The sequence below is a fragment of the Pipistrellus kuhlii genome, unplaced genomic scaffold (assembly GCF_014108245.1).
Source record: "Pipistrellus kuhlii isolate mPipKuh1 unplaced genomic scaffold, mPipKuh1.p scaffold_m20_p_16, whole genome shotgun sequence".
In the NCBI taxonomy this organism is placed as follows: domain Eukaryota; kingdom Metazoa; phylum Chordata; class Mammalia; order Chiroptera; family Vespertilionidae; genus Pipistrellus; species Pipistrellus kuhlii.
In genome coordinates, this window is record NW_023425471.1 from 194,046 (window position 1) to 219,534 (window position 25,489).

At 43.4% G+C, this 25,489-nt stretch overlaps 1 protein-coding gene across 1 annotated transcript; it reads right to left on the bottom strand.

Moving 5' to 3' along the window:
• Positions 1–24,143: 24,143 nt before the first annotated feature.
• On the bottom strand, positions 24,144–25,109 carry LOC118720139 (claudin-34-like). The gene has a single exon (XM_036440071.1). It carries the CDS (start codon positions 24,843–24,845, stop codon positions 24,144–24,146), a length of 702 nt encoding a protein of 233 aa, XP_036295964.1. The 5' UTR covers positions 24,846–25,109.
• Between the last annotated feature and the right edge of the window lie 380 nt (positions 25,110–25,489).

Here is a 25,489-nt window from a genome sequence, read left to right on the forward strand (position 1 = left end):
AAGTGCAAGGTCAAGGCGCCAACAGAGTCTGTGTCTGATGAGGGCTAGCTTCCTGGTTCATAAATGCCCATCTTCTCATCAGGTCCTCACATGGTGGGAAGAGCGAGGGAGCACTCTGGGGTCCCTTTTATTAAAAAAAAATATTAATTTCAGAGAAGAAGGGAGAGGGAGAGAGAGATACATCAATGATCAGAGAGAATCATTGATCGGCTGCCTTCTACACTCCCCACACTGGGGATAGAACCCACATCCCGGGCATGTGCCCTGACAGAGAATCAAACTGTGACCTCCTGGTTCATAGCTCGACACTCAACCATTGATCCACGCAGTCCAGGCTGGGGTCTCTTTTATAGGACGCTAATCTCATTCACAAGGTCTCTGCCTGCATGACGTAAGGCCCCAGCTCCCAAAGGTCCTTCCTCCAAATACCATCACATTGGGGATTAAGTTTCAACTTATACATTTTGGGAGACATAAATATTGCCTATAGCGGTCACTAAGCATCTCTGAAGCATACTAGTGTATTAAGAGGTTCGGTATCAGGGAAAAGCTATATTGAAGTGTTTTAACAGAGAAAGTACCCAGATACACAGACTCTGCTCAATCCCCTCTCTCTCCTTCCCGGCAGATTCATTTTCCCCATCCAATTTGGAGTGAGGGCTGGCCATGTGGCACCGAAAAGACATGTGTAACATAAGCCATGGCTTTCAGAGAGTTCTGAAACAGCTTCTGCGCCCTGATGAAAGGAAACAGCCGACATGGCCTTTCCCACTCACACTGCCTCAAATGCAGGTATGAAGTGTCCAACCGCTGCATCATCCCAGAGCCATTTACCAGCAAGCATGAGGGGAAGGCGAGAGAATCACAGCCTTGATATTGTGGAGTCATAAAACCAGTGCTAGCAGCCATCGGTTACCTCTGGATTCATTATATATATAATGAATATATATATACCTATATGCTATTGATTTCAGAGAGCAAGGGAAAGGGAGAGATAGAAACATCAATGACGAGAGAGAATCATCCATTAGTTTCTTCCTGCATGCCACCTACTGGGGATAAAGCCCTGACTGGGAATTGAGCCGTGACCTCCTGGTTCATAGGTCACCACTCAACCACTGTGCCACACCCATCAGGCTCATTGTACTATGTAGACCTCAGATATGGTAAGCATCTATTCATGGACTCACAGGAGGAGGAAATGAGGTTTTATAAAGTAAAATGATCTCCAGAGCCATGGACACAGAGCTGTTCACTTGCCCTCCTAGCCCATCTTTTTCTGCTCTACCACACTGACTTTCTGGCTTCAGATGGAAAGGTTGTAGAAAATGAATAAAGCCTTTGAGGGGAGAAAAGATGAGCTTTAATAGTGAGGAACCAATAAAATGAACTCCTAGGGTCCGCATCTTTGGGCACAATTTAGGAGGTTGTGGAGATCAAAGGCTCCTTGAGGGAGAGAGAACAGGATGGGGAAATAAGAGAAAAAAGGCAGTTGACATTGTCAATGGCCAATGACAGGCCCGCACTTAATTCCAGTGAAAAACTAAAGCTGTCACGGAAGAAGCAGCCAGCCACGTTATAAAGTTGACTCGCTTTGGGAACCCTCGGCCAGAATTTTCAACTCAAGCAGTTGTTTCCTGGCACGATGTCCCGGAGATAATTTCTTATCTGAAACACTCACTTTTATTCACATTCATAGGCGGTTCTGCTGACCGCACTGTTGGCTTAGCAGTGCACATCTGGGCAGGGGGCCTCCTCTGGGCAAGTCTGAACTGCCCAAGAGGCTGTCAACTCACATAACCTGTGAAAACACGGGCTGAAATCAGTAAGCGCGAGGATGCATTTCTTTTTCCTCAGAAAAGATCATGCGCAGTGGACATGATCATCAGGGAAGGTGGACAGACATTGGCACTGTATGGATCAAGGGGAGGCCATAGACCAAGCTGGTTGGGCTCAATGGATAGAACGCTGGCCTGAGAACTGAAGGTTCCCAGGTTCAATTCCAGTCAAGGGCACATGCCTGGATTGTGGGCTTGATCCTCGGTAGGGGGCATGCAGGAGGCAGCTGATCAATCATTCTTTCTCATTATGAATGTTTCTATCTCTCTCACCCTCTCCCTTCTTCTCTGAAATCAATAAAAATATTTTTAAAGTCAAAACCGGTGTGGCTCAGTGGATAGAGCATCGGCCTGCGGACTGAAAGGTCCCGGGTTCGATTCCGGTCAAGGGCATGTACCTTGGTTGCGGGCACATCTCCAGTAGGGGGTGTGCAAGAGGCAGCTGATCAATGTTTCTCTCTCATCGATGTTTCTAACTCTCTATCCCTCTCTCTTCCTCTCTGTGAAAAATCAATAAGATATATTTAAAAAAAATAAAAATAAATAAATAAAAATATTTTTAAAACAACTATTCACTTTGTTTTAAAATCATGGACTTTTTCATCTAGGATTAATCTAGGATTCTTGTCAATAAGATTTTGGAATTAAATTTACTATTGGGAAAGGCTTTTGATTGTTTCCCTATTGAATGTGAAAGTGAAAATTTAATTCCTTTTGCATGATTTGAACTTCAATTTGATATTGAAGATTTCTACTTCGTTGTAAGCTATGAAAGCACGTTGCCTATATTTTCAAAATGTTGACATAAATGGGGATATGTATGAATAAAAGTTAAAATAAATTTTCTATTACAAAACAGTTGTTTTACTGTTAAGTGTAAGATTACAGAAGTAGCCCCATTGTATGATTTTAACTCGATAAACTTTAAAAAGGCCTATATCCTCATTAAATATACTTTAAAATATTTCTTTTTAAAATGTCATTAGGATTTTCTTGGAAATTGCATTAATTGTGTATATTGCTTTGGGTAATATGAACATTCTAAGACTATGTTGATTCTTCCAGTCTGTGAACATGGACTATCTTTCCATTTCATTGTGTATTTTTCTATCTCTTTGAATAATACATTGCAGTGTTCAGTATAAGTCCTTCATATTTTTTGTTAAGTTTATTTCTAGGTATTTTTTTTTCTTTTTGTTGCTATTGCAAAAGGAATTGTTTCTTCAATTTTTTTTTCCTGAAATTTCATCATTAGTGAATGTAGTGGATTTTTGTACCTTGATTTTGTATCCTGTAACTTTACTGTATTTATTTATTGTTGTTAATAGTTTTCTGGTGGTGTTTTTAGGGTTTTCTATGTAAAGAATAATGTCAACTGAAAGAAGTGCCACTTTTACTTCTTCATTCTCAATTTGGATGCCTTTTATTTACTTCTCTTGTCTGATTGCTCTGGCTAGGATTGCCACTACTGTGTTGAATAAGGGTGGTAAGAGTGGCCCAGCCAGTGTTCCTCAGTGGTTGAGTATCAACCTATAAACCAGGAGCTCATAGTTCAATTGCCCATCAGGGCACATGCCCAGGTTGTGGGTTCAATCCCCAGTGTGGGGTGTGCAAGAGGCAGCTGATCAATGATCCTCTCTCATCATTGATGTTTCTCTCTCTCTCTCTCCCTCTCTATTCCTCTCTGAGATCAATAAAAATACATTTAATTAAAAAAAAAGAGTGGTGAGAGTAGACATCCTTGTCTTATTTCTGATCTTAGAGGAAAAGCTTTTAGTTTTTCATCATTGAGCATATCAGTTGAAGGTAGAGAAAGCCTCTTCAATAAATGGTGCTGGGAAAATTGGAAAAAATAATTATTCTGTGAACATTCATTTTTTTCTTTGTTCTGTAACTGATACATGTTTTCATTCCAAATCAGTTTCTATGGTGCATTTTCTATAAATATTACTTTGGGACCTAAAAACAAGAAGTTTCTTTTCTCTTTTCATTCTGCAGAGCAGAATATTTGCAGCCATACGTCTGTGTGAGCTGTGTATGTATTCTTTATCCACTGTCATTTTGAAATTCTATTTAATTGTGTCTTCATATTTTAAAACTCAGATGAAGCCGGGGACTGATTAAATATATCCTCTTGCTTCCATTCATGGAATCCTATGCAACTGCAGTCCAAGAAGATTGCATTAATTGTGCATGTTCGATTCCGGTCAGGACGTTCTCTCTGTCCCAGTGTGGGAGGATGCTCAGGTCACATCGCTGAGTGAAAAATTCAAGGCTTATGACATTCTCCATAAAACCATACCTTTTGTGGAGAAAGGGTAGGAAGTAAGAATAAATATTCATAGGAATAAAACTTCTCAAGGAATAGCATTTCCTGTAGTTTGCTTTTTGAACCAAGTAAATCTTGAACTGTTCAAAAATAAAAATAAAATAAAATCTATGCCCTAGCCGAAGCCGGTTTGGCTCAGTGGTAGAGCATTGGTCTGCGGACTGAAAGGTCCCAGGTTTGATTCCGGTCAAGGGCATGTACATTGGTTGCGGGCACATCCCCGGTAGGGGGTGTGCAAGAGGCAGCTGGTCGATGTTTCTCTCTCATCGATGTTTCTAGCTCTCTATCTCTCTCCCTTCCTCTCTGTAAAAAATCAATAAAATATATTTTTTTTAAAAATCTATGCCCTAGCTTATTTGGCTCAGTGGAATGAGGACTGAAAGGTCTTGGCTTCAATTCTAGCTAAGGACACATGCCCGAGTTGTAGGCTCAATCCCCAATAGGGGGTGTGCAGGAGGCAACTGATCAGTGATTCCCTCTCATCATTGATGTTTTTATCTCTCTCTCCTTCTCCCTTCCTCTCTGAAATCAATACAAATATTTTAAAATATTAAAAATAATAAAGAAAATTTATTAAAAATAAACTGAAACAGGTTTCTGCCTTGGTTAGCAGAACATAAGATGACAATTGAAACATTCACAAATCGTGCAACCACTGTACTAAGTCAGAACCTTTTCATCACCACAAAAAGAAACCCTGTACATTAGCAGTCACTCCTCATTCCCTGTCTTCCCCACCCCCACCCCCGTCCACTACCCTTCTTTTTTTAATTACAAAGCACTCAAGTACAACATGAATTCCAAGCAAAACTCAAATCTGGCTTTTTAAAATAAAATCTGGTTTTTATTGATTTTTAGAGAGAGAGAAAGGGAGGGAGGAATAGAGAGATAGAAACATATATGAGAGAGAAAAATCATCAATCAGCTGCCTCCTGCATGTCCCCTACTAGGAATCAAGCCTGCAACCCAGGCATGTGTCCTGACCAGGAATCAAACCGGTGACCTCTTGGTTCATGGATCCACACTCAACCACTGAGCAACACCGGCCAGACTCAAAGCTTGTTTTAAAAGAATACTTGTTTTTGCAGCCCTTGTAACCAATATCCACAATATGATTTCTAGCAGGATTAAGTCTGCTCTTGAGCTCAGTATCTACTTTTACTTCTATATGTCAACTTTCTTCCTTCTCCTCCTCCTCCTCATTATTATTATTGTTGTTATTATTTTGAGGCCAATGTGGGCCCTGCAGAAGAACAATGCTCATATTCACACAGACTTACCCATACCAATTAAATCTTCACCACTAAGTTCTCATCTTGTCTTCTTCTAAAGGCAAACTTGGAAATTTACAAATTCATTATAATAAATACCAATATCTATCCATTTTTTATTGTCACATTTAAATTAGAATGTCAAAGTCTGTTTCCAAAAAAAGGAAAGAAGAAAAATAACACCTCCTATTCCTGGAATGCCATTACTTTTATTTCTGTCACAAATTATTTGTATCTACTATAAAAATTCAGTGTGATATATAAAACCGTAGTGAAATGTTTTCTCTCCAAAATAGAAGTGTGAACATGGCCATTGAAAAAGGTTAGCCTAATTAAGAAAATCGTGCAATAAATATTTAGTGAGTACCTAATATGTCTAAGGTGTGGGAAGAGAGTAATGGGAAGAGGACCACTGGGGGACAAGAGATAAGGTGAAATTGCTCCACCCAGTATTTCTGTATTTTTCATTTCGTCAAGGATCTTTCACTCGGTTGTCATTTCCCACTTCTTCCAGCTTCTGGGTGCTCACTACGCTTTTTAAAATATATGTATATATTTTAGTGAATTTGGAGAAGAAGGGAGAGGGAGAAAGAGATAGAAACATCAATGATGAGAGAGAATCATGGCTCGGCTGCCTTCTGTACACCCCATACTGGGGATCCAGTCCACAACCCGGGCATGTGCACTTGACCAGAATTGAACCCAGGACCCTTCAGTCCGCAGACTGACGCTCTACCCACTGAGCAAAACTAGCTAGGACAAAGCTTTTTTACTATTATTATAATGCTAGACCATTTGGTTTACTTTCTCCCACCTGGATCAAAGAGATGGCAGATGGCTCCTTGCCTGGGTTGCACAGAGCCTCACACCCCCTCCTTCTTCAATCCATCCTCTTCATGGCTACCTGAAGCATTTTTCTAAAGCACAGACCTGCTCATGTTAATTCCGTTATTAAACTCATCCCATGGCTTCACCTTGGCTGCAGGAGAAATTCTACTCTTTAGCATGGCATACAAGATCTCCCAACCTAACCAGAGCCCATGCTTCCAGCGTGAACATTACACATACTCCCCCTCCCATACTCCACGCTATTCTGGGGCTGCCTATATACTGATGACTCACAGAGCACTCCCCCGGACAGGTAATACATTTCCCCACACCCAACCATCCAGCCTCTTTTTCATCATGTTCCCCATCTCAGCATCTCCTCCCCACCCCGTCTACCAAGAACACCTCCTCTCATTTCCCAAGATCCAACCCTATGACACCTCTCCCATGCCTCTTTTGGTGGGAATGTATCACCGTCACGTAGGCAACCCTTTCAGGATTCAAGACTCTCCTGGGATTTAGTCAGCACCTCCTTTCAAAGTCCTGATCTTTACGAGCAGTGTTGGCTTGTGTCCTGAGGATAACAAGCTTTGATTTTGTGTCTGGTTTTGCTACAGGATAGGAATGAGTGGTTGGGCAACCAGTCCTGGAGGCTAAAATAATTGCGGCTGCCCATCCTTCAAAAATTTGAGGGAGTGTTTGATAAGACTGAAAGGGAACTGAAGAATGTCTCCCGAAACTGGTTTAGACTGCCTGAAGGAAGACTGTCCAAAGGTTTTCAATGCTGAAAAGGAATGTAATTCAGGATACGTGCCATTATTGCAAGTCAGCATAAAGGAACCAGGTATAAAAGAGGTGGCGATAAATGTAATACCTACAGCTTCATCTGTCTTCTAGTAAATTTTCTGATACTATTGGTTTGTTTTGTGTATGGTTTTTTATTAGAGATTTAAAAGAACATTTTGTTAGGATTAAAACCATGAACTGTTCAATTCCCAGTCAGGACACATGCCTGCTTCATGAGGATTCTTGCTACCTCTTCACACAGAGGATTCTGTCTCTCATTCCATCCCAATCACAGTTCCCCTCGTGTGAGCCCCTCTCCCTAGGCAGTGAAACTTGAGAGGGCTCTTTCTCCACTCTGCCCACAAGCTTGAACCCCTGCCAATGGACTGTGCCCCAGATTTTTGTTCCCCATTGATCTTATATGGACCATCAGCCACCCTCCTAGCCAGGCCTGAGGAAAAGGAATCTCTAGAAATCAGTATCTTTAAATCTGTGGTCCTCAGACTACCTGCATTAGAATCAAATGTAGTGCTGGTAAAACAAGAAGAAGAAGAAGAAGAAGAAGAAGAAGAAGAAGAAGAAGAAGAAGAAGAAGAAGAAGAAGAAGAAGAAGAAGAAGAAGAAGAAGAAGAGGGGAGGAAGAAGAAGAAGAAAAGGAAGGAAGAAGGGAAGAAGGAAGGAAGGAAGGAAGGAAGGAAGGAAAGAAAGAAAAGAAAAGAAAAGAAAAGAAATCAAAACAAAACAAAGAAAAGACAAACAAGAAAATAAAGAAAAGAACACACCGAACAACAGAGATGAGCTGGGCGCATGTGGAGAGATTTTATTGGTCTGCCTACTTGGCGCTCTTCTGAAGGTCTTCTTTTTTCTTACTCCTAAGTAAGCATTCAAGGAGACCTTAAGTATAATCCCTTCAGTTACGACTTCCGCCTCCCCCCCCATCCCTCCTACCAAGACCTCCTCCCTCCCTCCCTCCTAAAGCCCGCCCCCCCCTCAATCAACCTCCCCTAGCCATCCCTCCCCCCACTCACTTCCTTCCATCTTCCCTTCCTGAGGCAGACTGGCTAACAGTGTGGCTTGGAGGTAAAATACTTTTAGGATATATTCTATATGATTCTTTGTACATCACTGTATGTGACCACTGTAATAGTCAAGCATAGATTATGCACTCTTTTGGTGCTCCCACTTCCCCAAAAGCTAAGATTTGGCCTCAGCCTGCTTCCCCACAGAAGATATTCTTTTTAAAAAATATATATTTGTATTGATTTCTGAGAGGAAGGGAGAGATAGAAACATAAATTATGAGAGGATCATTTATTGGCTGCCTCCTACACACACCCCACCAGGGATCGAGCCCGCAACCTGGGCATGTGCCCTTGACCAGAATTAAACCCAGGACTCTTCAGTCCGCAGGCCAACGCTCCATCTACTGAGCCACATCGGCCAGAGCCCCATAAAAAATATTCTGATTTCAATGTGCTTTAGCTGATATCTAAACTCAGGCTGTTCACAAGGTGCCCTTCTTAGATCATGCAGAAGGTATCTCCAGGAGAATGTCCACAAACTTTTGAAGCATCACTGGGCTCGCCATCTGGTGGTCACAGAAGGAATGGCGTGTTTTCCTGAGAGGAAATGGTAAAGTGGGAGTTTTCAATATTTCCCTGGTATCTTGAGAGACTGGCAATCACAGTCTTTCTTCCGTATCTGTGTGCTCTGAGTTTTTTCTACATCAGCAGAGAATTCTGACACACAGCTGTGGAGTGTACTTACACTTTCAAACAGGAATGATTTTCATTAGAGGAGTTAGCCCAGCAAACTTTTGCTATAAAGGGCCCAGATAATAAATATTTTAGGTTTTGTGAGCCATATGGTCCCTGTTGCAATTACTCAACTCTGCCATCACAGGATGAGAGCAGTCACAGACAATATGTACCCAAATGGATACGGTGTGTTCCCATAAATCTCTGTTTACGGGCACTGAGATTTGAATTTCATGTCATTTTCTCAGGATATGAGATATTATTCATATTTTTTTTCACCATTTGAAAATTCCACAGGCAGGATCTGGCCCATGCTAACTCCTGATCTGGCCTAGAAGCTTCCCTATTTGTTGCCTCCCTTCAGGGTGATTGTGAAGGATACCTACTGCATATCTGCGCTAGGTGTCTTTTATTTGTATCTCCACATATTAAAGAAAAGTGGACCCTAGATGATTTGGATCAGTGGCTAGAGTGTCAGCCTGCGGAATGAAGAGTCCTGGGTTCAATTCTGGTCAAGGGCACATGCCAGGTTGTGGGCTCAGTCCCTGGTGTGGGGTGTGCAAGTGGCAGCTGATCAATGATTCTCATCATTGATGCTTTTCTTTCTCCCTCTTCCTTCCTGTCTGAAATCAATAAAAATATTCTTTAAAAGAAAAGAAGAAAAGTGGGACAGTGGGACTAATGTCCATCTGATCCAGACACGTCAAACCCTGCAGAGCCCTGACAAAGACAACTATGAAAAGCAAATAAGAAACTGAGCAAGGGAGGAGGATCCAAGATGGCTGCACAGGTAAACACCAGACTGCAGCCGCACACAACAATTTCAATGGAATACAACTAAAATATAAAATGAACATTGCCCAGAGCTACAGGTAGTCAACTGACTGAAAATTCTACAACAAGAAGGAAAGAGAAAACCAGAAGGAAAATCAGAGGAGCTGAAAAAACCTAAGGTACGGAGACATGCTGCGCACTTGCGGAGAGGACGGAGCCGGAGAGGAGGAGAAGGCTGGGTGCCTGCCCGGAGTTCCCTAGCAGGAAGGAAATAAAAGCCCCGGACTGGGTTGAACCCCAGAACCGGCAGTGCTGAGCCCCAGTTCTGGGCCAGACCCTGGGGACCCAGGATCAGGCAGGGGGAGACAGGGCTGTGAGGCGGAATCCCAGGGCAGAAAAAACAAGGTTTAAAATTATTAGATTTTAAATTTTATTCTTAGAAGTGTAAAAGTTTATTAATTAAAAAAAACAACAAAAATAAAGGAGATTTAAAAACCTGATGAACAATATTAGCTGTTGATTGTAGTAGAGTCAGAGATACGGGAGGGGAGTGGACTGACAGTTCTCGGGGAAAGGGGGAGTGGTGGATGCGGGAAGAGACTGAATATAAACTGTGCACCTATGGATGAGGACAATGGGGGGTAGGGAGGGGGCGGAGGGTGGGGTGGGAACCTGGTGGAGGGGGGAAGAAATGAGGAACCTTTGTAATAATATGAACAATAAAGATGGATTTAAAACAAAAAAGAAAGAAAGAAAGAAACTGAGCAAGGGATCTCCTACAGAAAATTCCTTCTAAAGATGAGCTCACAGACAAAATTTACAAAACCTGTGAGGAAATCATATGCCCCGAGAACTAACAAGGATAGCTAGATAATAGATGGATCTGGTTTGATCATTATAATAAAGGACTCAGTAAATGAGTTGAACAGTAGGGTAGACACGGCTGATAGAGAATTATGAATTAGAAGAGAGCTAAAAAGAAGACCAAATCAATAAAGATATGACAATTGCTAAATAGAAGCTAAGAAACAAGACATGAAATGGTGAGCTCCAATATCCAATGGATAGACTTACAGTTGGAAGGATGGAGAGAAGGGGAGAGAGGCAATAATTAAAAGGGTAATGGCTGAGACAGCTCCAGGAAATATTCTGGCAGACATGTGTGAATTTAATTTAAGTACAGTGGGGGACTTGAAAGCATGGGCTTTGGAACCAGAGAGAGTGGCTTGATCATGATTCCATCACCTGCAATCTGAAATCTTGAGCAAATAGCTTCTCTGAATTTTCTCATCTGTCAATCTCCCTTCCACAGAAAGAGTGTGACAACTACTTGAGTTACTATTACTGTAGCTGTAAGGCACATAAAGTCTCCGCTAGATGTGAAACTGGTTTTGGAACTAAGGTGGCACCTTGGATTTCCTCACTTCAATGCTTTTTTTTTTTTTTCACTTCAATTCTTGGAGTATCAATCTTCTCTCCCACAATGTACCTATGTAAATCATTTTAGTGTCTTGATTTCTGTCATTTTTAAGGGAAAGGAGCGTTTTGTTTTCCTTTTACTTTCCCTGTCTTTTCACATTGAGTCCCCATCATGGCCAGTTTCCCCAGTGAGAATTATCACTGTATGTTTATTGAGGTGTTCCACTTGGAACTTCCCATGTCACGTGGATATCTGGTGTTTCATATGTACATAGTTATTTCTATGTTATCCTCTTGTCTGGAAACTAGAGCCTCATGGGACCTTCAAGAAATGAGAAGTCCATGTCAGTTAGCCATCCCTGTGACAGCAATTGAAAATAAAAATAGATTTCTTTGAACATCAACTGATTTCTCACTCTTAAGTGACTTTCCTATTTTATTTATTTTTTTGTGGTGCTTGGGGTAATACTACTCCATCTTGTTCTCACGAATTTCAACAGGAAAGGGTGCTTGACTCACAGGAAGCACTGGCTGCCCTCACTGTGCCATTGTCCCTGGCTTAGGTCTACTTTCCTCCTTCACATCCACCCCCACATCATCCCCAAACTATTCTATAAATGGATATTATTCTTTTGCAAAAAAAAATAAACTAACATTTTGTAAAAGAATGGCACAAGCCAGGCTGGTGTGGCTCAGTGGTTGAGTTGAGCATTGACCTCTTTAGGGGCTAAGAATCAGGAGGTCACAATTCAATTCCTGGTCAATAAATGATCCTCATCATTGATGTTTCTAGCTCTCTCTCTCCCTCTCCCTTCCTCCTGAAATCAATAAAAATATATGTTTAATAATAAAATTATGTGGCCTACCAAAAAATATGTTATATGTTTGGCCGAACTAACAAAAAAATAGGTATAATTTTGATTCATTCACAATGGATGGCTATTATTTGTTGGCTGCTGTCAGTTTTTATTTGACAACCCAAGGGAGAAGAGGTCAGGGCCCCTGACTAAGTAGTCAGGTGCTGCGTGTTTTAAACCTTGCCATACATCAGGTGAGAACCCCTGAGCAGCAGGCCCAATGGCCATGTCTCCGCATGCTCAGACTCGCACACCAACCTGTGTCACAGCCACAATGGCGACATCTGGGCTTCCTGCCCTGTTCTCGCATGTAACCCCATCTTCCATCTAGTTTCCATCCTGTCTCATTCTAAACTTTCTGTTTTGTTCTCTAGCCAGTTTCTCCTTTTTCCCAGGGTCCCATCAAGAAGCCCCGCTGTCTTGGGTTGAAGCAGCCCGTGAGATGGAACAGTATCAAAGGCTTTGTGAAAATTGAGATTATCCATGTTGCATGCATTACCATTTTCCAATGTGTCTGTAGGCTGCTCCAAAGTATACAAAAGAGCCAGTGAAGTTAGATAGATAACATCTTTCTACATAAACCCCCCTCCCTGTCTTCTGGAGGCCAAAACACCCATCTGAGAGGGAGAGAGATGCTTGTCAAGTATGTTCTGAATACAGTCCAAATATTTGGATGCTTGGCATCATGTCCACAGCCATCTGGAAGGCTGATAAATTTCTCTTCTAGATGCTTCGGTGGTGTGTAGCCAGAGCTTCTAAGTCGTGTTGGAATATCAGCAAATGTGGTTCGCTCAGGGTTAACTAATGTTTAATGAGCCCCTGATAAGGATCACACGTTCAGCCCTAACTGGTTTGGCTCAGTGGATAGAGTGTCTATGGACTGGAGGATCCCAAGTTCAATTTCGGTCAAGGGTACATGCCCTGGTTGCTACTCGGTCCCCAGTAGGGGGGTGTACAGGAGGCAGCTAATCAGTGATTCTCTCTCATCATTGATGTTTCTCTCTCTCCCACTCCCTTCCTCTCTGAAACCAATAAAAAATATATTTTTAAGGGATCACACATGCAATATGTATTTGATACTCATGAGCATCCTATAGGATAGGTGCTTTTGTTCCTATTTTACAAGTAAGAGAATTGGGTCTCAAAGGCTGAGATCACAAAGTGGCAGACATCAATGTAAACCAGGGTGCTGACTCCTCAGTCAGTTTCTCTCCTTTACAACACAGAGAAAGAGCACAGGGTCCCGTGCCCAAGATACAAGTTTTCCTCCTCAGTAAGGAACTCTCCATTGTTACTACTCAAACTGTGATCCATGAACCGATAATGCCAGCAATACACATCAGCTTGTTAGAAATGCAGAGTCAGGGTCCATTGCTAACCTACAGAATCGGAATTCACACTTCTATTTTTAAAATATATTTGTATAGATTTCAGAGAGGAAAGGAGAGGGAGAAAGAGATAGAAACATCAATGATGAGATAGAAACATGCCTCCTGCTTGCCCCCGATCAGGGATCAAGCCAGCAACTCGGAATCGAACCCAGGACCCTCCAGTCTGCAGGCCAACCCTCTATCCACTGAGCCAAACCAGATACTGTGGAATTTGCATTTCAACAAGGTCCCCAATTGATTCCTATGCACATTAAATTCTGAGAAATACTGCTCTTCAGTGCTATCAATGTGGAAAGATAATCACCTAGTTGGTCACTGTAACAATGGAATGGGTTCCCTCTGTTATGGGGAAAGGGGGAATCTATTTGCACTTGCATGCATATAATGACATTACACAAGGCTCATGGGGTTGTCATTTCATGACAGATGTAAGGCTGGGTATGTATGCTGAATAGTCAGTGAAGTGTTGGTCAGTTGGCCCTTGTTCTCCATTTCTACTCCCTCTTCTATTATATGTAGGCTCTGCCATTCGCTGCTCTTCTATGACAAGAGTACCAGCTGGAAGTCCAAGCTGAAAGTGAGACAAGGCCCATCTCTCTGACCCAGTGCAGGCTGCAAGCCTCAGATAGGCATGCGCGTGTGTGCCTGCTGGGCTCTGTCTCCCAGGGTCTCCCCGGCTTCCTGGCTATGAGACAACAGTGACCCTCAGTGGCTATAGTGACAGCAGCTTCTAGAATTCTAGATCATGGCTAAAGTGTATCACTTTGAAATCAACAGTTCAGTGGCATCCCATGACTTTCACTCCTTGGTCCCTTTCAATCACTTCATTGTCATCTAAATAACTTTTTTTAAGTCTTTTTATGCCAGAAGTAGAGTAAATTTATATTTCTTGCATTAAATTAGATGGATACAAGAAGGAATTGTACATCCATGTATAGGGATAGTACCCTGTTTCCCCCAAAATAAGACAGTGTCTTATATTAATTTTTGCTCCCAAAGATACGCTAGGTCTTATTTTCAGGGGATGTCTTATTTTTCCATGAAGAATACGGTACACATTTATTGTTAAATAAAAATAAAGGAAATTTATTACCTCTATACAGTACGGTAGTACAGTAGTTGTCAACACAAACCAGACAAACTGTGAATCCTACAGTATCAAGAATTTACTCATTTATTCAATGACAATCATGTCATCATCTTCTGGAACATCATCATAACAATCCAATTCCTGAATTTCCTGGTAAATTTCTTGTGACTCCATTTCTTTCAGAATCAGTGGACCAAATCTCTCATTTTAGCCTAGGGGGGGGGGGGGCTTATTTTCGGGGAATGCCTAATCTTTCACTCAGAAGAAAACCTGTAAGTAGGTCTTATTTTCGTAGGATGTCTTATTTCTGGGGAAACACAGTATATATCCACCAAAAAAATACAAATGATACAGCTCCCTGTTTCTATATGGAACAAACTACACAATATATTATTATATCTTTTTTAAAATACACTTTTATTAATTTCAGAGAGGAAGGGAGAGGGAGAAAGGGAGATAGAAACATCAACAATTAGAGAGAATTATTGATTGGCTGCTTCTTGCACGTTCCCTACTGGGGATCGAGGCAATCCAGGCAACATGCCTTGACTGGAATCAAAACCGGGACCCTTCAGTCCACAGGCTGATGCTTTATACACTGAGGCAACCCAGTTATGGCTTAATAACAATGCATTATTAAATAATTGCCTTAGTCCATTCATATATATATATATTAGAGGCCTGGTGCATGAATTCGTACATGAGAGGGGTCCGGCAAGCCTGGCCAGGGGGAGGGGACATGGGCAGTTGACCAGCCTGCCTGCTGGTTGAACTCTTGGTCAAGGGGATAATTTGCATATTAGCCTTTTATTATATAGGATATACACTGAGTGGCCAGATTATTATGCATTAAGAGATAATAATCTGGCCACTCAGTGTATCTCAGTGTATATATATATATATATATATATATATATATATATATATATATAATCCCATAAGCTTTACCATCCTCACTTACAAAAGAACTTAAAAATTAGAGCACCATAGGCTGATCCATGATTCTCTCTCATCATTGATGTTTCCATCCTTCTCTCCCTCTCCCTTCCTCTTTGAAATCAATAAAAACATATTTTTAAAAAATCAAAGCACTGTACATTTTACTGTTTTCATGCTCCCTTTCTGAAGGTCTATGGTCTGAAGTCTGTGAGAAACCTATCTGCAAAATGACCAGTTCTCATTTTTAAATCACTTGAAACTGTTAGTAAGCTAATAAAAGTGAATTAATATTTAGGTCTAGTTGAAATAACACAGTTTAAACAATGAGTAAAAAAATGCATGACTTGTCCCAAGTGCTATTTTACAACATCAGTTTATTATAATCCTAAAAACTGTGTTTTTAAACATTGTTGGATGAAAATTTTTAAAGATTTCCAAAAAAGGGAAGTTTGATAGCACAAATCTATTTGGTCAGAAACACTGTCTTTATAGGGAATCTAGGAGTTTTCTGTTTATAAAATGAATCCAGTGTTATTTGTGTTTTTCCTTTGGGATATAAACAAGGGTGAAAAGGGTAGAAAAGATTCAAGACAGTAAACTATAAAGTTACCACTTTTAATCTATCCATCTTAGTGAGAAGACTCAACAATGTTTATAAGATAGGTGACTTAGATCAGCCACAATCCAATACAAGAGTTTAGCTCATGTGACATCCTTAACATTTTTCCACTGTCAACTGAGGTCAAAGAGGCCACACTAGACATTAAGCAACTCACGAAGCTCCCTCTGAGCAGGCTTTGTTCGCATCTTCTACTAGTAAATCTTTGCACATGCTTCTTTTCTCTCAAAGTCTCTTCCCTTTCAGCACAGTATCTCTCCTAGAAAACCCTTCCATGACCTTCAGACATGACCTTGCTTGCCCCATCTGTTCCTCTAACACTCTCTCCCTTCTCTGTCATTAATTACATTCTTTTTCTTTGTAGAGTTTGCAAATTGGTCTGTCTAGTCATCTAAACCAATGGTCAGCAAACTGCGGCTCTTTGGCCCCTTGAGTGTGGCTCTTCCACAAAATATCACGTGCGGGCGTGCATTACACTGAGATCGAAACTTCGTGGCCCATGAGCAGAAGCCAGTTTTCGGCTCTCAAAGAAATGTCAATCGTTGTACTGTTGATATTTGGCTCTGTTGACTAATGAGTTTGCCTACCATTGATCCAGACCAAGCATGTCAAACTCGTGGCCCACAGGCAGCATGCAGCCCACAACGAATATTTTTGCAGCCCAGCCAATATAATGGTCTGTAAGAAACATTTTAATAAAAATTTCCTAACTTAATTTTTACAATAGCCTGTTATGCATCATTATTAATAACGAACTACAACATTTGCTAATGACTGATGACTGTAATCATGTTGCATTCATTTCCCTTTCACACCTTACGCGCAGGCGCACCATTTCTCTCCACTCATACCAGCAGAGAATATTCTAGTAGCCGATGGCCATGTCATTAGTTTTGGACTAACTAGTTTGGTGTGCACAATAAGAAATATTTCGCTCATGGAGAACAAGAAAAATAGGTTTATTTGAGTTACACTGATTAATTTGTGCAGTTATTCAGTGTCTGTTAAGTTAATGTTCAAGAAAAATATTAATTTTTATTAAAATGTTATATTCTTTTATGATAACGATGACTCATTTATTTCAGCCCTTTGTATTCATATTCAGCATGTCTCTATTGCAATAGACCTACGTTTCTATGAAAATGGAAGCTTTTGTGTTTTGATGGCCCACAGAAACCTAAACCTTGTTCATTTGGCCCACGTTAGCCTTTGAGTTTGACATGCTTGGTCTAAACTGTAGTTTCATGCGGCCAGAAACATACTTTTCTGCTGTTCTCTTCCAGTCTTTCCTTTAGTATACAGTGCCTACAAAACACTTCTTGAAAAATTTAAATCTAAAAAAAGAAGAGGAAGAATGAATGATCAACATGAGCACACTCCCTGCCCCTCTCTTTCCTGTTCTCAGTGTCTCTCAGTCACTGTGTTTCCCCTCTTAGGACACACGACTCTTTCAAACATCAGAATTTATGTTAAAGATTTATTGCAACATAAACATGTCCCTGATGTACAAGCGCTGCTGGGGAGAAAAAGCACAGGTCTCTAAGGCTCAAATACTGAGTTGCGCTCACCATAAACTTCTATGTGTTCCTTTCAGTATTAGATCAGGAAGGTTTGCATGTGTCCGGTTTCACACAGTTTTCATAAGTTTGCCTAACCATGCATCCCCACAGCAAAGCAAAGTCTTCAAAATAGTGCTCATGACTAGTCTAGGGGCTGAGATTTGACAAAGCTCATAAGAGATTGAAGGAGCAGAATATAGTGGGTGATGATGGTGATGATGATGACAAACAATTATGTGGCAGGCACAATTCTATGTACTTTTCATTATATTATCACTTAATCTTCCCAGCAATCCTCTAAGTTACATATGAATATCCCAAAACTGACAGATGAGGAGATTGAGACACACACACACACACACACACACACACACACACACACACACACTACATAAATTATGGAACCAAACGACCTAGGTTGGAATACAGTTTCTACCACTGGCTGCCTCTGTGTGCCTCTTACTTTTTGAAATTAAATTGTTTGGGGTGACATTCATCAACTTGATCATAGTTTCAGGTGTGGGTTCCCATGTGACAAGATCTTCATATTACACCGTGTGCCCACCACCCAAAGTCAAGTCTTCTGTCACCTCATATTAGGACCCCCTTCACCTCTACATCATTCCTGCATGCCCCCTATGGGGGATGGAGCCCACAACCTGGACATGTGCCCTCACCAGGAATCCAACTTTGACCTCCGGTTCTTAGGTCGATGCTCAGTCACTGAGCCACCCAACTGAGCCCCTTGAAAATTCTCACACCAAACTTCAATTAAGCTTGAAGCAGTTCTTGGCATTTGGAGACATACATATTATTTAGGTCAATTTTTTTTAAATGAGTTAATACTTAGGGCCTTGTATGAAACCATTTTCTATCCATTTCCCTGGAATTCTGTCTGAAGGACATTTTGAGTCTGGCTCTGGTAGCTGACCTGACTGGCAGTGACCTAGACTAAAGTGATTGTGGCACTCAGCTCATGCACTGTTGTCATGGAAACGTGCACATCCCTCCCATACTAGCGCTAATTTGATCTGTCACAGGTGCAGAGAGCAGAGGTCACACTGCACGATTAACAGGCAGACATCTGAAACCACTTTAGACTTCCCCTGCCTTTCTCAAAAGCTGTCAAACCTGTTGGGATGGTCACAAGGAAACTGAGGAAGCAGCAGGAACCGGAACCGAGGGGGAGGCACATGTGTTGATGCGTCACCTTGGGCAAGCCCCTCCATGTCCCCAGGCCTTTGTTGTCTGGATTTTCTGTGCAGATAATAATCCTGCCTCAGAGGACTGTCCATGGGGTTGGAGAAAATGTGGAATAAAAGCCCAGCACACGGCCCCTTCAGAAGCAGCTGCCATTAGGGATCATTTGGTTCTGTCACACGCAGTAAGCCTTAGCTGTGAGCACTGTGTGTTGGCTAAGAAGGCTGAGAACCAAAAGTTACTTTTGGCTTTGTCACTGGGGACCAATTCAATGCCGAAGCTTTCCCTCAGACTTGCCAAGGGATGTAAACATCACCCGCACCATCTTCACAAGCTCCCGCTGCCCCTGGCTAAGTACCGGGTGGGAGGGGAGGTTAAGGAGCCGTGCCCACAGCCCTGAGCTCATCGCAGCCTAATTACATGCTGTGTGTAGGCCGAGATTAGGCCGGGAACATTCTTTTTTTTTTTTTTTTTTTTTTTTTTTTAATCCTCACCCGAGGATGTTTTCCCGTTGATTTTAGGGAGAGTGGAAGAGAGAGGAAAAGACAGAGAAAAACATCGATGTGAGACAAACAGATGGATTGGCTTCCTCCTGCATGAGCCCCTACCAGGGCTCAGGCCAGGGAGGAGCTGCAACTAAGGTACTTGTCCGGGACCAGAACAAAACCCAGGACCCTTTGGTCCACAGGTCAATGATCTATCCACTGAGCCAAACCAGCTAGGCCTGGCCATGAATGTTTTTGACCATAGAACAGGAAACCTGGCAAGTACTTGCCTCAGTTTACCCTGCAAAACACTAGGCACAGCCTACACAATGAGAGTTCCAAATCTTGGACACTGAGGCCCCAGGGGGGTGATCCACCCTAAGGTTTGCCCTCCTCCTCAGCAGCCTGGGGTGGCTGGCCTCCTGGTGCCCGGGTGGCCGGGGCAGTTCCCGCCTTCCCACGCAGACTGTAAGCCCAAAGAGAACCAGGACGGTCTATACCACGTGGACCTCTTTTCGAGGAAGAGAGGAAGTGTCCTCCCCCCGGCCCTGCCCCTGATCCACAACAAAATGGGGGAACCAAAATTCTAATGTTCAGCAACAGGTTTGGTTTGGTTTGGTTTTGAATCCTCACCTGAGGATAATTTTTCATTGGTTTTTAGGGAGAGTGGAAAGAAGAGGGAGAGACAGAGAGGAGCATCGATGTGACAGACTCATCGATTGGTTGCCTCCCTCAGGAGCCTGAAACCAAGGTATGTGCCCTTGAATTGAACCCAGGACTCTTTGGTCCGCAGGCTGAAGCTCTGTCCACTGAGCCAAACAGGCCAGGGAGGCACAGGTTTTCACAGTTCCACAGGTGTATACTCAGAAGCCAGCCCTACTGTGTTAGCCTGACCTTACCTCCCCCGGCCTGACCTCTTGCCCTCTCAGAGCTTGGGAGGGCAACACCTGAACAAAATTGGGGCCCCACCAGCAGCCACGGGGAAGCAAGTAACTAGACCTGCCACGTGGACACCTTGCTATGCAGAAGGGACCACTGCGGTTCAGCTCTCCACTAGGTGGCGACCTCCAATGGGAAATAACCATTTGTTATCAAAGATTAGCCTGGGCCAGTTTTGCTCAGTGGATAGAGTGTCCGGGTTAGATTCCAGTGAAGGGCACATGTCTGAGTTGTGGGCTCCATCAATTGTTCTCTCTCATCATTGATGGTTCTATCTCTCTTTCCCTTTCCCTTCCTCTCTGAAATCATTAAAGAGCATGAAATTAAAAGAAGATTTAATGGCTCTCCATCCTTTAATCCAGTGTTTCCCAACCTTCTCTCATGATGAGAATCACTTGGTGGAGTTGTTAAAACACAGATTCCTGAATCCCAACTAAGAAGTGCTAAACTAGAATTTTTGAGAACATATAGGTAAAATTGCATACCTAACTTAGTGCTCTGTATATAAAATCTGTCTTAGAGCACTAGTTAAGTATACAATTTTACCTATATGTTCCCAAAAAATTCTAGTTTAGCACTTCTTAGTTGGGATTCAGGAATCTGTGTTTTAACAACTCCACCAGGTGATTCTCATCATGAGAGAAGGTTGGGAAACACTGCTTTAATCCCCCTCCCCCTGACAAAAACTAGAATATGAGAGAGAACAAAACATAAACTTCAGCTGAAGATTGTCACATTGTAATTAAACCAGGAGGGTTCTGCCTTGAGGCCGCTCCAGTGTCCCAGGGGCCTCGCAGGCAAACCAAAATCTAAGCCTGGAAATGCCTCAAGATTACCACGGCCTTATGTACTACTGTGTGTAATACTTTAAACAATAAAATAAAATTATATATATATAAAACCACAGCAAATGCCAAGGACAGCCAATCACAAACAGCCAGCTGGCTGTCTCTGCCCCAATCCCTGCTTCCTTCCTTTTCTTCTTGCAACACTTTTCGCTTTTCCTTCACTCCTGTCAACATGGCCTCCTAACCACTTCTGGCTTGAAGCTGTCCAATCTGAATCCATTTTTGCGCAAATAAACCAGAAACATTGTTAATATGCCAGCAGCTCTGGCGTCACAACAGGTTCCCAAAGGAGCCTCTTCCCACAACAGCCTCAGGAACAAGGAGCAAGGACACAAGTACCTGCTGGGCCCTGGAGTGCCAGGTCTTCTCGTTGCCATGGGAGATGCGGGCAAGTCCCTCTGGGTCCTGCATCCCAGCGCCCTGGCCTCCAGGTTAGGAGCTTGCAGGCTGTATCTGAGCATCTCTTTCCGGACTGGTCCAGAAACTGCCTGGAATTGGCCTGGTTCCATACAGAAACCGAGCTGGAGCCCAGGAGACACTGCGTCCCTCTTAGAACCTGGAACCGAGGTGTGGGAGGCCTCAGGTGAATTCAATTTGGCTTTAGATTGCACAAGTAAGCCCTGGTGTTTGAGTGTCAACCAATGAATCAGGAGGTCAGAGTTCAATTCCTGTTCAGGGCACATGCCTGGGTTGCAGGCTCCATCCCCAGTGTGGGGGGGGGGGGGGACGGGGGGGGGGGGGACGGGAGGGGGGGGAGGAGAGCAGGAGGCAGCTGATCCATGAATCTCTGTCACCACTGAAGTTTTCTAACTCGCTCTCCCTTCCTCCTCCGCAGGGTATCAGGTTCCAGAAAGAGGTCCTCATCAGAAGCATGTCTCTCGGGAGCTTCTTTGTTCAAATAACCAGAGGATTGACTCACTTAAATAACACACACCCTCTTTCAAACCTGGTTCAGCAGATAGAGCGCCATCTCATGGAGTGAAGATCCTGGGTTTGACTCTGGTCAAGGGCATGTACCTTGGTTGCAGGCTCGATCCCCAGTAGGAGGCAGGCAGGATGCAGCTGATGGGTGTTTCTCTCTCACATATGTTTCTAACTCCCTCTCCCTCTCCCTTCTTCTCTGTAAAATCAATAAAAAATATAAATATTTTTTAAAAATGAGACCAACTACAAGTGTTTACCAGGAACCATTTCCCAGCCCTTCCTGGAGCTGCATGAGGAACGGGTAAGACTCCGCCCAAGCCCAGCCCTGACCATGCCATTGGACGCTCCTTTCAAACCCCTGGGAAGGGAGCCATGGTCTCTCTCAGTGCAGAGGCTGTGACTTCCTTCCAGTTCTAAGGACAGTGTGCCAATCACGGCGGGCAGCGAAGGGACATTTCCTAAAGAATGCTCCTACCACTTCTCACTCCCTCCCTCAGAGGGAAGACGAAGGGTCCGTTGCCCACAGATCGGATCCCACGCCCAGAGGCAAAGGTGCCATTGACCATTCTAGGGTCACAGGCAATGCCCTTGGAACACATATTTGAATAGCTCGACTTTTGCCCCAGGGGACATTTTTTCAAACACTGTGCTCTCAGAGACTTAAATCCTCTTTGAGAAGAAGCTTATTTCACCCTAGATAGTGTAACTCAGTGGCTGAGCATCGACCTAGGAACCAGAAGGTCCCGGTTTGATTCCTGACTGGGGGCTTGATCCCAGTGGGGATGTAAGAGGCACTCAATCAATGATTGTCTCTCATCATTGGTGTTTCAATCTTGCTCTCCCTCTCCCCTCTGTTCAGAAATCAATGAAAATAATTTTTTAAAATAAATAGAGCTTGACTCTCTTAACAAAAAATAAAGAATTAAGAGCAGATGGAGCATCTTTTGCAAAAATGAAGAAATAAAAGTGTAGAACTACCTTTGAAGCATTTTAAAACTCTAGTACTCATTTGATGTTGCTAAGAAATAATTATCTTTAAAGGTATACTATGGTTAGGCAAGGAAATGTCCTTTTTTTGGAGAATGATCTTGAAGTGCAAAGGGATGAAGGAACGTGATGTCTGGGGTTTGCGTTAAAGTTCTCCAGAGAAAGAAAACTAGAAGAAAAGAAGGAAGGAAGGAGAGAGAAAGTGAATGTGGCAAAAGCACGGTAACTGTTGAGTGCAGTTACGGAAGGGGATTCCTCCTGCTCTGCTGCTTTTGCACATTTGGGGAAGTGCATGTGGTGGAGAGGGGTTAGGGCCATGCCCTGGAAACTCAGGCTGGTTGTTTTTAGTGGGAGTTTGAGAGGGAGCTGTGAGAATCCCAGCAACTCTCATTCCCATGCAGTAGGTGTATAGCATTGATTATCCTATATGATAAAGAGGGAATATGCAAATTTACCATGACTCCACCACAAAGGAGGCGCCCACAGTGGAGGCAGGGTTTCCGTACACAAGATGGCTACGCCCACAGCATAGGCCAAGTTCCCATAAAGAGCCTTAATGAGCAATCAGTAAGACCTGAGGCTGTGCCCCTGTGGGACTGGACAGGGGGCCTCAGGCCATGCCCCCCACCTGGCACCAAGCTGGGGCGGCTCAGGCTGTATTCCCACCCAGCAGGGTTTCAAGGGGGACCTCAAGCCACACCCCTGCCTGGCAGAGCTTGACAGGGGACTTCAGGCCACTACCCCCGCCCTGCTCCAGATTGGGGGACCTCAGGCCATGACCCCCACCCCAGCTCCAGGCCAGGGCACCTGATGCTGCACCCCCATTCTGGCAGGGCTTGACAAAAGTGGGACCAGTCAGGTCTGGATCTAGCCCAATTGGAGGTAAGGCCAGCTGGGTCTGAGTCTGGCACAATTTTGAGGTGCACATGGGTGGGTGGGGACTTGACTCTGGGTCCCATGGTGGGCCCCAGACTGTGACAGAAGGAAGATTTTCATGTACATTTTACTAATTTTCTTTTATCTCTGACACTTCTATTATAGAGAATGGCAAATAGCAATATTAAAATATTTCTTCTAATTAATCCCTTTAGTGGGCACAAATTTTGTGCACCAGTTCATTAGTTTACTCAATAATAATTAAAAACCAGATTTAGTAAGACAGATGGAAAATGGTTTCTTTGGAATTTTTTTAATGAAAGTTCCTTAACCAATCGATGAGCCCAATTTGTACATAGCAGAATATGACCACTTGCTGCTAAAGATGACCTTCGTCATGGTCATAAGTCCTTGGATCTATTTCATGGTTACTTCACCTCCATAAACTGCTCATCATGGATTTGCAAAGATATGCAACTGGGAACTTTACACTTGGAAGACTGGGGGTACATTTGGCTGTTGGGGGGCTGCTTGAAAGAGATGGTAAACAGCCCACTGAACAACATCAGCAATGCAGCCAGAATCGCCAGATACACGGTGCTGCCAATCTCCTGCCGGTTGGGCCTGTAGGGGATGTGGAAGGAGGGTGGGAAGTCTATGCCCTCTTCATTCAGCACAGCATGGTAGTTACAGAGCACAGCGATGGCGATAAATGCACCAGCTATGATACTCAGGATTCTGGGAGCCAGGAACAGATTGCCGGGGGTGTCCTTCTGAAGATGTCCCACAAACACTCTGCGCAGGCCCAAGACCATGAGCCCTTTTCCCAGGAGACTGAGGAGGAAGGCTACCAGCAGCAGGTGCTGAGGGAAGCGGATATGCAGAGGCAGGTAGGCGTCACTGTAGGTGTAGCGGTGACACGCTATGGGGCTGGTCTGAAGGCCACTGGGCTGGTAAGTGCAGACCTTCCACATCCCTACACAGGCCAGCCCCCAGGAAGGGGAGGGGCTGTTCTCTATGTACCATATGCGCCAATTAGGCAGGCCCATGGAAACCATGGTAAAGATCCATCCCAGGATGTTGAGGGCGAAACTCACTGCCAGGCAATTGGCCTTGTCGAACAAGACCATGGCTATGTATCCAGGGGATCTGCAAACCAAGAGAGGGCATCATGAGCATGGGAACCATGACCTGGACCTGCCCCCTGGGGGTGAACGGTGCTATATTGGAGAGGGAAATGCCATATTCCAGAATGGAGACACTTGACCCCCATGCTCTGCTGGCAAAGGGTCCTTAGGAAAGATTTACTGAAAGCCTTAAAGTATACAGACTTTCACCCTGACAGGACAGTTAAGTGGTTAGAGCGTCTTCCCAACAGGCCCAGGTTGCAGAGCTCAATCTGCAACCTGGGCCTGTTCAAGAATCAACCAATGAATGCATCAGTAAGTGGTACTGGGCTCATTCAAGAATCAACCAATGAATGCATCAGTCAGTGGTACTCCAAATCGATGTTTCTCTCTCTCCCTCTCTCTCTGGCTCTAAAGTCAATCAAAATATGTACAAACTTTCAAATGGTCAGTTATACTTCTGGACCTTTGTTGAAAGACGCAATTAAGATTGTCTACAGCCCAGCCAGTGTGGTTGAGCATCGAACCCAAGAGGTCAGGGTTTGATTCCTTATCAGGGCACATACCCCCTGATGTACACTTGATCCCCAGTGTGGGGCATTCAGGAGGCAGCCAATCCATGATTATTTCTCATTGCTGATGTTTCC